This window comes from Syngnathoides biaculeatus, chromosome 8 (genome assembly GCF_019802595.1).
Source record: "Syngnathoides biaculeatus isolate LvHL_M chromosome 8, ASM1980259v1, whole genome shotgun sequence".
In the NCBI taxonomy this organism is placed as follows: Eukaryota; Metazoa; Chordata; class Actinopteri; order Syngnathiformes; family Syngnathidae; genus Syngnathoides; species Syngnathoides biaculeatus.
The window spans coordinates 20,387,225-20,398,336 of record NC_084647.1 but is presented as its reverse complement, the minus strand read 5'-3'; the positions used below and the strand labels follow the sequence as shown (position 1 = coordinate 20,398,336).

Sequence of the window (11,112 nt, the reverse complement as noted above, 5' to 3'; positions counted from 1 at the left end):
TGAATGGTAGTGTCTAGAAAGGGTATGTCCCTTCAGGAGAGAGGTGCCAATGTCCAACCGGCCTAATTCCAATCCAGGGGGGTCACTGCGCCGTTCACAGAGGAACACTGCTGCGGCCCAGCCACAAGACCAAACAGTCGCAGGAAGGTCAGTTTCACTGTGAATAAATCATTGTAGTTTTGGTAACTGGCTTCAAATTTAATTTAAATGTAGGATATATTTTATATAAGTCGGCCCTGTAAAAAGAACCTCTAAATTTAAGTCCCACTGTGGTCACACAATTTCTGTTTATGGAAATATGGGGTCCCAAAAGTTGCTCAAAACTCAGAGAGAGTTAAGCGCAGTTAGAATCTAAAAGATTACGTCCTCTTTTCTTTGCCATTTGCTGTGATACCACCACAAAATAGTTGGAATGTATTTTTTGTTAATCTTAATTAGCTATGCAGGTGCTCAGAACTCAATGCCGCTCTCCGGCAGCAAATTACATTAAGATGACAATAATATGCTGACAGCGTAATGTAAGGAGAGTTGCGTTCCATCCTTGTTCCTTGACCACACTCTTCTAAGTTAAGTTTGAGCACACATTTTGCTTTTACTAGCTATTAATATTGGTTAACAACAATTTACACTTGAAATTCAGTAAATATATGAAATATCACTGAACAGTTGTTGTGAAGGCTTAACGATGGTAACAGTTTGGCCTTCAAATTGATTTGTTTCGATTATTTCCTTGGTTTCGAAATATAAAATAAATCTGAGGATGACCAGTTTGCCAAAGCAGATTGTGTTCAGTCTTAAAACTTCCATTTTACATCTATCAAATCCAATGTGTAACATCTGTTTTTCATGCCTGTGCTAAAAATGATTTATTTGAATTAAATATTTTCTATGTGGCTTAAGTACAAGCACCCACACTGTTCCTTGCACTTTGATTTCCAACCTTACAGGTTGCAGTCAGAACAGGTCAAACAAAAAGCAAATTCCCTACCTGAAAGTAGAAGGCCTATAGCGAAGGCTTCCAAAGCTACAAGCAGCTCAGCCACTGGCCAGTCCAGAGGGCACAGCTCAAAAAGGTATCCTTCCTCTTTACTTGGCACTTCCATGTTTGAGTGCATTTTAACCTATGGTGTACATTTTGTTTTTGCTTTTAATTGAGTTGCCTCGTGTATGAAATGCGCTATACAAATAAATTTGCTGTGCTTTGCTTAGTGCCAGATGGAATGCATATTCATTTGCGAGCAGCAAGTTTTTAGATTACATTTTTATTTTTCTTCCAACTTCCCAGAAGCCTTGCTCTCTCGGTGGCATCGTTTGTATTGCAAGACGACCCAGAGGTTGCAGGGACATCTGAACAAGAACGAAAAAGCCATCCGGCTAAGAGTGAAGGTACCCGAGGACTTAAGCGAAGTGAAGCTCCGGACCAAATTAGCACCTTAGGATTGACCGCAACAAAAAAGCCCAGATCCCTGTCCTTACCCAGAGATCATACCTCAGAGACCAGGAAAGGCCCAGCTAAGAGGAAGTCACTTGCTGCAGAAGCACCTGCATCATCAGGTAGAGGACAAAGTAAGAAAAGTGGAGCTGCTGGGGTTTCACCAGTCCAGAAACGGAAGAAAACAGATTCTCACCCTGTTCTAAGTAGCACCATCGTATCCCTCCCCAATCGTACCGAGGGCAGAACTGTTAAACCCACCAAGCTGGCGTCTAAATCAGCCGCCTCAGCCAAAGCTGGGTGCAGCAACGTGACAGACTCCTCCTCTTCTGCCTCAACGTCCTCCTCGTCTTCTACAACAGGCACAAACAGTGCTACCACGCCAGGTGCCAGAGTCAAACAAGGCAAAGACCAGACGAAGGCACGCCGCTCTCGTTCCGCCTCAAGCCCCTCTCCTCGCCGTAGTACACGTGACAAGGAACAGGCAAAGTCTGCCAGCTCTTCAAAGTTTGAGTGGGCCACACGCTTCAACCCGAAAGTCAACCTGCCAAAACCCAAACTGTCTTTAACTGGATCATCCAAAACTGAGACCTCCAAACCAGGGCCGTCTGGATTACAAGCGAAACTAGCACGTGAGTAATCAGGATTGACATGCTCATAATGATACAGAACTGAATTGGCTTTGCAACTTCCTTGGAAGGGTATACACTATATAGTTTTATGGTCCAACACAACTTTATCTAGAATGTTAGGATACCGTTCCTGAATGTAATCCAGTAATGTAACAACTTGAAATGTTTCTTTCAGCAATTTCAATTTAAGTAGCCGACCTTTGACATTCGCCATTAGGCATCAGATATGGCAAATCTGATCTTAATGTGATCATTGATCATGAATGTGGTTGTGTGATGCATATGCAACCATTTCTAAATATGTCCTTTCAGGTGTTTGTTGGGCATCCACGTTCCATAAATTTCTATATTCTTATCCTTTGTAGAGCAATAGGGAAGCTTTTGCAGAAACTTATGTAAATATTAACAATCACTTCAATTTTGGCACTTCAGTCTCGTGTATGTTCACGTTGTAGAAACCTGTTTTTGTGCTCCTATATAATATTACTGATCTATAAGGTGGTCACCTCCCATAAATCCACAGACGGACCAAACTCAAGATGTTTTTGTATAGGTGGCACAGTGGCGCAACTGGTTAGAGTGTCAGCCTCACGGTTCTGAGGACTATGGTTTAGATCCCGGCCCAGACTATGTTGAGTTTGCATGTTCTCTCCGTGCCTGCGCAGGGTTTCTCCAGGCACTCCAGTTTCCTCACACATCTCAAAAACATGTATTAATTGGAGAGACTAAATTGTCTCGGTGTGAGTTTCTGTCTACGTAGCCTGCGATTGACTGGCAACTAGTTTAGGGTGTAGCCTCCCTCCTGCCCGGTGATAGCTCCAGCATTCCCGCAACTCTTGTGAGGATAAGTGGCTCAGAAAATGGATGGATGTTTTCATACATTTAACCGAGGAGGGTTTTTTTTTTTTTTTTGCCCAATTGATTTGGTTGCCGTATTGAAATATTTTTATATTTAACTTACTAAATATAAAGGTTATCCTTCAAGGGGAAATAGAATTTTAATCCTGATGGATATCTTTTGAACATGCTGTAGTGAGGAAATGGTGGGTGAACTTGGATTATGATTCTGAACATATGAAAAAGAAGAGAAGGTAGTTAAGCCAAATAACAGCTTTCTTGTTCAGAACAGCACAACAACTTGTATTTTGCGCCTTGTTGCAGGTGCTTGACCCCTGCTCCCCAGAAAAAATATTCTTTTGCTATTCACTTTTTTTTTTGTATGATATGACAAGTGTCCTACACAGTGTTCATCCAGTTTTTCAGTTAGTATGCATTTGAGTATGAACTTGATCATCCGCAACATACAAAATAGATCCAGATTTAAGGCCCCTATTTAAATTTTTAAAAATACAAAAACAAAAAACACAACAATTGGAGTCCAAGAAACTAGATCGTGGCCCGTTCATTCCCCTGATGATTGTATGTAACATTGTAGGTCAAGCACAAATCTGATTTGGGATTTTTATTTTTTTTCTTTTATATTGGACCTCATTTGGACCTTATTTTCTACAGTAACAACACTATTAAACTTTGCTTACTTCTCATGGTCACTAACATCTGACCTTTCCTGTACTTGCACGTTAAATACTGATTTATTACCTGAATGTGTTGGCTACTTTACAGAAGGTTTAGCTGTATTGTTTAAGTCTGACTTACGGGGAAGTCAGACAGACATTTTTGCCATGTAAACTTTGGTGTAAAACTGACTACTAAGTCTGAAAATGATTGTTGGGTCACACTGTTCTTGGTAAGTGTTCTTGGTTGGGCTTTTGCTCCAAAAAAGGGAGGATCCTCCTCCTAAGTTGGCTTATTTATCAGCCTATCAGTTGACTCAGTTATGCTTGTAGGCAGGCAGACCCACACACCATTTGGTTTAGAAGAACTGCACCTCTCACAATTTGTTCATCTCTCATCATCTGAGACCCCACACACTGTAGTGCATTCACAGCATGAATGGTAAGTAAACCAATACAAATTCTGGGGAATGTCTAATTAAGGGAGGCATTTTGTTTTGAAGTAATGCCATTTTCATTCAACATTTTAGTGTTGATATTTGCTAAATACACAAAGGAAGGGTCTGATTTCTTAGGATTTCTGATCGTAGGGTCATGTTCGCTTTGAAGAAGCAAATGACTCTGAGGTCTAGCAATGAAAGGTACCTTGTCATAGTGCCACGGTTGCTATTAATACCGCTAGTCAGTCCAGTCAGTGGTACAGGCATTGAAATAGACTTTTTTTTTTTTTTTTTTTTTAATGCACTGAAAATACATTTATAGTTGTGGTACCATGGCTGTAAGATTTTGACACAAGTTTTAAATCTCTGCCTTGTGTTTGACACATTTTAAATGTCGCCATTGTTCACTCACCTTAGGTTTGAGAGAATCCACCAAAAAGCGCAGCGAGTCTCCTCCAGCAGAGCTCCCCAGCTTTCGGCGGAGCACACGCCAGAAGACCACGGGCTCCTGTGCCAGCACCAGGTATATATGCCGCCTCCTTGATTTAGACTGGAGAAAAGTATTTTGAATAAATGTTGGCTGTTTGTTTTGAAGACCCTTTCCTGGGTCATATTACATCCAGAGGACATGAATTCACAGCATTTAGATGTCCTATTGATTCTGTGATACTTGTGATTAATACATTGGGTGGCCTTTTTTTGTGTGTTTCATGACTCAGAAACTAAGGCTAGGTTTACATAATGATAGTTGTCTAGCTCAGGGGTGTTAAACTCACTTGCAGAGGGGGGGCAAAACGCAAACCACAATTTAAACCTAAAGTGTGTGGGGCAAACAGGAGTAAAGATTTAACAAGTCACATTTTTTTTTTTCTTAACATGAATAAGAATCGAAAGACAATCACATTATTCCAAAATAAATCAACTTCTACTTAAAAGGTTCTGCAAAAAAACTTTCTGCAAATTTAAAATGAGCATGCAAAAAATTGAAAAATGTAAAGGCTTTTTTTTTTTTTTTTTTTGTAGAAAAAGCAAAAGTAATTACTTTTATTACTACGAAATGAGTAACACCACAGAATTTTCCAATCAAAATCGTCTCCAATACCTGGTTATTTTGTTTCCAGACTCTTAGCGGCACTGTTATTTTTCTTGGTAAAGTATCCAGTTTCCAAGCTTTTAATATTTTAATGTAGCCTCACTTCAGTCCTTGTCTCTTCCCAAAGTAAAGCTCCCATCTCACTAAAGGCCTTGTAGCTAGTTAACTTATTCCTGATGCAGTATTGCCATTAGCGTTTTTTTGGAATGTACAATGAATTAAAAATGTAAGAGGTGATAATTTTTTCTGAATACTTGGTGAAATAGGTGATGGTGGTTTTCCAAGTTATATGCAGCTGTTGGCATATAGGACTCAACTGTAATATATGTTTACTCTTAATGGTTCTCGAGAGCTGTCCAAATCTGAAATATGCGGAAAGTCACATGACCAATGCAGAAAATGGGATAGCTGACTTCCTGTGTATGCTTTGCTAATGAACACAAGTAGGAAGTTGCTAAAATGTTCTGTGTGGCTGCTGTCTTTGGACCAAAGTAACTAAAAGTTGTAAAGTAAAATTACATGTATATAATTTATTATACAAATATATGTGTAAACAAACACAGCCCAAAAAATGACTGTCATTTTTGGGGGCTCTGTGGTCTCAGATTGTGTTGCCATTTAAACTCCCATATGTACTATGTCACAAGCCCCTTTGCCACTCACCTGAGCCTTTACCCATTTTGGCAAATGTCAAAGTAGGTTGTGCAAATACCGGATTCCTTCTTCTTAAATTTTGTCTAACCTGTCTTAGTCTCCTTTTTGTGAGCGGTTGGGTGTGCATATTATTGACACCTCTTTGGTCACGCCTTTGTCTCTTCAATCTGATTGGCTATTCTTGTTACGCCATGACAAGTCTTGAAATAATAAATGGAATTAAATTACAGGCACAAAATGGGGCCAGAGAGGGATGATTGGGAGATCATTTTAATAATGTACTGTCATCAGATAACACCGACAATTTTAACTTTTTTTTTTTTTTAAACTGTTAACTCAATCTTCAATATTTATCTTGTTTAGTAATCTTTGAACTGTTACCTTGTAAAGAGGGCTGAAAACTGAATCCAATTGTCTATAATCTTTTTTTTAATTCTCCTTTGCAGAACAGTTTGATTTAAATGGAAGACAAATTAGCATCAAGAAGCATGCAATTTTTTTTTGCTAGGGAAAACTTTCAAAATGTATAATCAAATTCAATTATGAAATTACACCAGTGAACATGGATAAAATATGTATATGCACCTTAGCCTGTCCTTTTATAGGTGGCAGTCTCGTAGCGTAACAATCTATATGCCTTACTGTGCCCTTACAAGTAACTGTAACCATAGCTATTGGAAAAACTTGAGGAAGCACTGCATCAAATGGAAATGGAAAACAATCTTATACCTGTTTTGACTTAGAGGATAACAAACATTTTTAATTATTCTGTGGTGACTCATATTGATTCTGCTTATTACAGTCGGCGGGGCTCAGGCCTGGGCAAGCGTGGGGCAGCTGACGCTCGCCGACAGGAGAAAATGGCTGACTCTGACAATAACCAGGATGGGGCTAACTCCTCGGCTGCTCGCACTGATGAGGCATCACAGGGCGCCTCAGGTACCCACTTACCGATTTTATGAGTGGTCTTTGCTTTGAGAAACTTCAGTGCCATGAAGAACTTTTGGCCTCCTTCTCAAGATCTTGAATTTTTACGTTTTCCCCACTTTGTTTACGATCATTAGACAAATATAATCCAAGTGAATGTAAAATTATTTTTTTGAAATGATTGTTTGTCAAGGAGAAACACTATTCAGTTATTTGACTCTTTGTGGAAAAATTAATTTGCCCCCATTAATTCATTGTTTAGTCAGATTTTATGGTTAATTTTCACTGATCCCACCCAAACCTGGGTACCTTCAGTCACGAAATCGCTTAAACAGAATCTGTCCTGACAAAATTAAGTCAGACAACGGATCTTAAACTAACAAACTGACGCGTTCAAAAGCAATTCCAGAACAGTTGGAAAAATAGTCATTGACATCTTATCAGTTCAGTAAGGTTTCCCGAATCCATTTCTAAAGCTTGAGGATTCCAGCTAACCATAGTGAGAGCAAAAACATGGAAGAGTGGTGAACCTTGCCACGAGTGGCCGGCCTATAAAGAAATTAACTCAGGACTTCTAAAGAACTGCAAGCCTCTCCTTTTTCAGTTAGGGCCACTGTTCATGACATAACAGTGTTGTAAATTGAAAATCAACATAGGGGGGGAAAAAACATTTCAAATACTTTTGCAAGAATATTATTGGACAGATGAGATGAATATTTTCAGAAGGTGTGTGGGCCGAAATATCTCCACAGCGATGTGAAAGTCTCAATGTAGGTTATAGAAAATGCTTGGTTTCAGTTGTTGCTTGTGAAGAAGGCCCAAAAACGTATTAGTTAGCAGGCCATTACTTTTTCCACACAGGGCCACATAATTCTGACTAGTTTGTTGTTCTTAATAAATTAAATTGCCATGTAGGAACAACATTTTGTGTTCATTCGGGTTATATTTGTCAATTTATTTGTTTGACCTGAACTTTGCAGCAAGACTACAATTTGAGATGGGGAGCAATACTTTTTCACAGCACTGTAAACATTGTGCAGAGAGTAAAATGCATCTAACTTCATGACCCCATAATGTCATTATTTTTCTTACAAATTAAATAAATCTGTTCTATCTTCCCAGCCTCAAGTTCAGTTACTGGAGCAGTAGGCATGACCACCTCTGGAGAAAGTGAATCTGATGACTCAGAAATGGGGAGGCTTCAAGGTACCGCAGCTCTACTGATACTATTTGTTTACAAATAGTGATGATGCTTATTCATGCACATTGTGTCTGAATCTGACACTTTGTGTTCTTTTTATAGCTTTACTAGAGGCCAGGGGTCTGCCCCCACATCTATTTGGGCCCCTGGGACCCCGGATGTCACAGCTGTTTCACAGGACCATAGGCAGTGGTGCCAGTAAGTAGGAGCGTCTTACCTTTCCATCTGAGTCACTTTATGAAGAACTTGAATTAGTTTAAAATTTGTGACTATTCTTTGTCCAGGCTCCAAGGCTCAGCAGTTACTACAAGGCCTGCAGGCCACAGGTGATGAGTCTCAGCAGCTCCAAGCTGCTATTGAGATGTGCCAGCTATTGGTAATGGGCAATGAAGAAACACTCGGTGGATTCCCTGTCAAAAGTGTGGTGCCTGCTTTGGTGAGGTGCCCCCCAGTTTGTCTCATAATTACTGCACAGAGAAAATCGCACCATACTTTTTACTTTATATTGGGACCATTTTGACCAGATGCTTCTATTTGTTCATCTTTCATTTGCAGATTACACTGTTGCAAATGGAGCATAACTTTGATATTGTAAGTAAACTGAACTTTAGTTGCTGTTTTTACGGTATATTTTTTTAATGTAATTAACTTTACCACCAGATGAATCATGCCTCCCGTGCGCTCACTTACATGATGGAGGCCCTTCCTCGGTCTTCTGCTGTGGTGGTTGATGCTATTCCTGTATTCCTGGAGAAGGTAAAATTCAGGGCCATAGATTGTAGATATCTTGGAATAGTTATGAATGACGATTTTCTATACTTATTACAGTCACTCACATTTGAAAAATGTACAGATGTGGTCAGTCATCCCTGCAGATAAAGTTGTGGGTGTGATTAGGGATGGAATCTCAAGACTTTAAAATAATTTACTGGATTACTATCACATAACTGTAAATTAAAAATAAAATAAACTCATAACTAAAATAGAAACAAAAATTAAAACTCAGAAATGATAATTTCCAATTTCAACTGATATTCGAACATGATATAAAACTATTTAACATTTTTCATCAAGAAAAATTCTTGATCTGACAAACTTTATCTGAAGAAAAGTTAAATGCACTGGCCTGTCAAGGAATAAACACGGTCTATACCCGCAATGTTTTGAAAATGCTGAAAGTTTAGTTCAACATAATCGGCAATAGCGGCAACAAGCTAGCGATACATTGTAACAAACATTCCTGTTGGAAATCGTGATGTATTGTTGGGGGGTCGAGTGCACGCATCGCCGCAACTGCCGTAAATTGGAGGCTGGCTTGCTCGAATGACGTATTGGCCACACCTGAATCAAATGTCGAGGGAGATGATGGTCTGTAATTTTTTTTATTTTTTGGGGGTGCACGCCGTCACACTGCCCCACAATCGACGCATTGAAGACCCCTTGTGTAACTGAAATTCCTTTGACATGGCTCATTATGTTGATGACTTTTGACGTAAATGCGCTCACAGTACGTGAAGCAGCTCGTAACGTCCTTTTGTCACCACTCCCGTAGATGCTTGGTACAGTTAACTTGCATTTCCTGTTTCCGGGTGAATACAGATTGTTTATGACCAGGCTTGTTTTGTTAACGTTTATGAAATAAACACGTAGATTGTCAAGACTACACAAAATAGGCGACGTCTTTCAATATCTATTTTTTTTCTACTCGTAACAAATTTTACGCACGTGATTTTTCGTGCTCCACTGTGCAGATAGCGCGATCATGCTCGTCAAATCACAGTGAGTACTTGCAGCATTTAATGAAACAAATTTTCGTGACATTTTGGTTTGTTGTTGTGCTGAGAGATTTTTCAATTGTAAAGTATGAGCTTGCGCAATAATGCTTTGAAATCATTACTCTGGTCAGATCATGTTTATGCACAACCACTAGCGGTATTACCAGCCTGTTAGGCTAAGTAACGTTTTGTTGCCTCATTGTGAGACGTATCTTGTTAAAAGTACATGAACATAACAAGCGTTACACGAATATCCTCCCTTGTCCTTAGCACCGGTGACAACCCCCTAGCCCCATTTTGTTCTGAAATAGTCAGCGTGATCCACTCGTGTTGTCATCCCCACAGAAACGAGTGTTTCATAGTAAAAAATGGGATCAGATGGTATTGTAATACAAGATTTTATTGCAGTAGTCTGACAGTGCAATCATGAGTGCAAATTTCTTTTGGTCTGATTCGTGACATCGTCTCAGCTGTCTTGGCTCTCCCATGGCGCCATGTTTTTTTTTTTTTTTTTTAATAACTTTATTAGCTGTCAGATATTTACAGTACTAAGTCAAATGACAAACTATATAAATAACTAGCTTTTTGGATTCAAATATGCTGTGCATGACGGTGACATGGAGTAAATTTCTTTTGCGGAGCTGATCAATGATGTCAGTGAATTATTATATAAAACCGATTTCAAATCACGCCGATAAAATCACCGTAATGTCTAATACTAACTCTGAATGTCATGTCTGCAGCTTCAGGTGATCCAGTTTATTGACGTAGCTGAGCAGGCCCTTACCGCCTTGGAGATGCTGTCGAGGCGACACAGCAAAGCAATTTTGCAGGCTGTAAGTGTGTCACATGTAACGAATCTTGTCTTTATTTGCTGTGACTCCAAAACTGCATAATTGTTATTCCTTAAAGGGTGGGCTGGCTGACTGCCTACTCTACCTAGAATTCTTCAGCATCAATGCACAGAGGAATGCCTTGGCCATAGCAGCCAACTGCTGCCAGAGCATAACACCTGATGAGTTCCACTTTGTTGCTGATTCTCTGCCTCTGTTGACTCAGAGACTTGCACATCAGGTAATTCACTCCCCATGTCGCCAAACTTATTTGTCATCAGGTTTTCGTATTGGATTAAATAATAAAGGAACATGGAAAACGTAGCCGATAATTCAATCAATTGAGATGCCGTCTGTTCATCAAAAGTACTTGTTCTTTGATTCCCTCTGTAACAATTCTTTTTATTTTTTTTATCTATTTTTATTTCGATTGAAAACTTTATTCCCGTCTATTGAAAAAGCAATGCGAGTAATTGCCACTTATGATCTTTAAGTAGAGAGAGAGAGTGGGCTTTTTTGGGGTGGGGGGGTGGGGTTGATGTTTTGACCAGTAACAAGCTGTATTACTCTTGTCTGTTTTGTTGTGTAGAATTTAGTGCTTCACAAAGTCA

The 11,112-nt window shown here is 39.4% G+C and overlaps 1 protein-coding gene across 7 annotated transcripts in view; it reads left to right on the top strand.

The window, feature by feature from the left end:
* Nucleotides 1-11,112, top strand: part of trip12 (thyroid hormone receptor interactor 12) — a 30,557-nt gene that overhangs the window by 2,604 nt on the left and 16,841 nt on the right. For all 7 annotated transcript variants that reach the window (XM_061828252.1, XM_061828251.1, XM_061828246.1 and 4 more), the window contains exons 2-13: nt 1-147; nt 948-1,073; nt 1,286-2,064; nt 4,436-4,541; nt 6,568-6,704; nt 7,815-7,898; nt 7,996-8,091; nt 8,178-8,329; nt 8,449-8,484; nt 8,554-8,649; nt 10,412-10,504; nt 10,581-10,742. In XM_061828252.1, the coding sequence (XP_061684236.1) occupies nt 50-147; nt 948-1,073; nt 1,286-2,064; nt 4,436-4,541; nt 6,568-6,704; nt 7,815-7,898; nt 7,996-8,091; nt 8,178-8,329; nt 8,449-8,484; nt 8,554-8,649; nt 10,412-10,504; nt 10,581-10,742 (1,965 nt within the window). In that variant the 5' untranslated portion in view covers nt 1-49. The remainder of the gene's footprint in view (nt 148-947; nt 1,074-1,285; nt 2,065-4,435; nt 4,542-6,567; nt 6,705-7,814; nt 7,899-7,995; nt 8,092-8,177; nt 8,330-8,448; nt 8,485-8,553; nt 8,650-10,411; nt 10,505-10,580; nt 10,743-11,112) is intronic.